This window comes from Octodon degus, unplaced genomic scaffold, assembly GCF_000260255.1.
Source record: "Octodon degus isolate 3935 unplaced genomic scaffold, OctDeg1.0 scaffold00093, whole genome shotgun sequence".
Lineage (NCBI taxonomy): Eukaryota > Metazoa > Chordata > Mammalia > Rodentia > Octodontidae > Octodon > Octodon degus.
In genome coordinates this window covers 2,289,932-2,292,732 of record NW_004524669.1, presented here as the reverse complement: position 1 = coordinate 2,292,732, position 2,801 = coordinate 2,289,932, and the positions used below count along the sequence as shown (strand labels likewise).

The 2,801-nt window shown below is 42.8% G+C and overlaps 1 protein-coding gene across 1 annotated transcript in view; it reads left to right on the top strand.

Annotated features, from left to right (window-relative positions):
• Positions 1-2,801, top strand: part of Cers5 (ceramide synthase 5) — a 16,161-nt gene that overhangs the window by 3,403 nt on the left and 9,957 nt on the right. The window contains 2 exon segments of the mRNA XM_004648930.2: positions 138-195; positions 2,209-2,259. Of these exon segments, the coding sequence (XP_004648987.1) occupies positions 138-195; positions 2,209-2,259 (109 nt within the window).

The window sequence follows — 2,801 nt, the reverse complement described above, 5'->3', positions numbered from 1 at the left end:
CTACCTCCCTGGCCCCTTGGAAGTCTTATTTTAAACAAAGACTAGCTTTCTAGATAGCAGTGTTTATCCCTGTGGAGTGTATTTCTCACCAGTAGCTCTCTTCCCATTTACCTAACCTCTACACTTTGCCTACCCAGGTGGAGATTCACTTTTTATTTATGTATATTCTGCTATGGAATTAGATTTCTCTGGTTGGTAAGTTTGCACTTTCCCTTGTCTTCTGACTGGGTTCTAATAATTCTTAGACAAATCTTTATTTTTCACTAATAATCTCCTTAGCCCTAGTTTATATACTAATAGATTATCTTTTGAGTCTTGATTTCACTAACTTTATGAGCCTTTCCTAAATAGTATTAGTAATAATAATAATTGAATCAAAATTGCACTTAATGACTTATAAATCACTTGGCAAAAATTCTGCTTGGGCAGACCCAGGGCCAGGATTCAATCCCTAGTGTGCCTTGCCAGCCCTGCCCCCGGGCACACTGAGATTGGATGTGGTGGCGCATGCCTGTAATCCCAGTTCTTGGAAGGCTGGAAATCAAGAAGGATCTAAAAACTCCTGCGGGCCAGGAGTTCCATCCCAGGGTGCTCATGCATGCCAGCCCCGCCCCCAGGGCACTCTGAGACAGTGATTGAGCCTGGGCGTGGTGGTGTGTGCCTGTAATCCCAGCACTTGGGAAGCTATAAACAAGAGGATCACTACGAGTCCAGTGTACGCAGTGAGACCCTGTAGACCCTGTCCTAAAATGCAAAAAATAATAATAAATAGGAATGATCACTGAAGTCCGATCTGTCCAAAAAAAAGAAGAAATAGAATCAATAACCCTTTAATGTGAGTGGAAGTATTATTTCTACTTTCAACTAATTGTCAAAAAAGAGTTCGAGGACTGGGGAGATAGTCCCCAGTTCCGCCAGAAACAAAAAAAGTTTAAATCTTTGATTTTGAGGTTTTGTTTTTGTGGGAAGCATTGAGGCAGGGTCTCCCTACGTAGTCCTGGCTGGCCTTGAACTCTTGGCAATCCTCCTGCCTGAGCCTCCCAAGTGCTGGGATTGTAGGTATGTACCACCATGCCTGGCATTAATTTTTTTTTTTTTTAATGTGTTTGGTACAGGGTCTTGCTATGCAGCTCCTGCTATGCAGCTCCTGCTGAGCTGTCTTCCCATTCTCCCGCACTAATTCTTGTTTGTGTTTGTTTGTTTGTTTATTTGTTTTGGTGCCAGGATCAAACTCAGGACCTTCTCTTGCCAGGCAGGCACCCACGATACTGACTTACCTCCCCAACCCCGCTGGCATTAATTCTTGATTACGTTTTTTTCACTGTACCACACTATTTACCCTAAGTGCTATAATTGAGTCTTCAGAATAGACAGAGTACTGGATGTGGTGCTTTCACTGCAGAAAATATAGACATTATTAAAAAAATAATGAAACAGTTGTGAGAAGTTTGATGGTAAATTTAACAGCACAGATGAAATGAACAAACTTCTTAAAAATATGTAATTGTAGAGATGATTATTTTTGAGCCTTCTTGGTTATTAGATGGAGTCATTGTCTTAACTTCCTATATTTGCATCCCATAGGTGATGCTCCTAAAACTATCTTAGAGCTCCTCCTGCTTTTTCTTTACTGCAGTGCATGGTTTTCCTATTTCTAATAATGTTTTCTTATAGGAGGAAAATCTAGCTGTTTATTGATCCTTTAGGAATCCCTGAAATTGGGCTGGCCAAATAGCTCAGCAGATTAAAGTGCCTGCAAGCTGGTGCAGGGGCCAGGGGTTTGATCCCTCGGTCTGCTGTGCTGACTCTGCTTCTGGGGTGCAGAGACTGGGTGTGGTGGCGCACACCTATAATCCCAGCTCTTGGGAGGTTGTAAACAGGTGGATCACTATGAGTCTAATCTAGTAGTGAGACCCTGAACAGCCTGTAGGCCCTTCCCTAAAATCCCCCCCCCCAAAAAAAAAGGCTAGTCTGAGTTACATAGTAAGTTCAAGGCCAGCTTGAACTACATGGCAATATCCCGTCTGGGGAAAGAAAAGGAAAAAAAAAAGGAATCCCTAAAAATCTATCAAAGGAGATTCTTTATTGTTTCCTATCTTACTTTAGCCCCTGTACTAGAGAGAAGAGGATTGTTTATATAAGGTAGATTTTGAAGCAAGCTAGGTGAGAATCCTGAAAGCTAACTTGAATTATATGTTTTCTCCTTAGTCTCCTTGGTTCTGGGACACCCGACAGTGCTGGTATAATTATCCATTTCAGGTAGGATCCGAGCCATTTCAGGTTGCCCCTTGTGTGTGTGTGAGGCAGAGTTATTATCAGTCCAAATCAGGTGGCACATTTCCTTGATGTTCTTGAGGGATTAGGTGCTGAGTCTCTTTGAATCATACTCAGAGTATCTATTTCTTGGGCCTCCATAGTAATAATATTTTTACTGCATAGCACTGAGCTTTTCGTTCCTGCCTCTCCCATTATATTTATCCTAACTGGACTGGAAAGAAAAGCTATTTGCTGTTACTTAGGCAGGTGCTTTCTGGTTCAGTTGTCCTTTGTATAAAGGGCTGCTTGAAATCCTCTTAAGAACATCTTGATTCTCTGTTCATTCCCCAATACTGAAGGAGGAGGGAAGGGCCCCATAGTTCTAATCCATATTAGAAAATGTCAGTGTTGGGCTGGCGAGATGGCTCAGTGGTCTGAAGCACCTACTTGGAACAAGCTTGGCTAAAGCACAGGGACTGCAGTTCGATCCCCCAGCACCACATGCCAGCCAGCCCCGCCCCCTGGTGGGCTGAGCTGGACACACA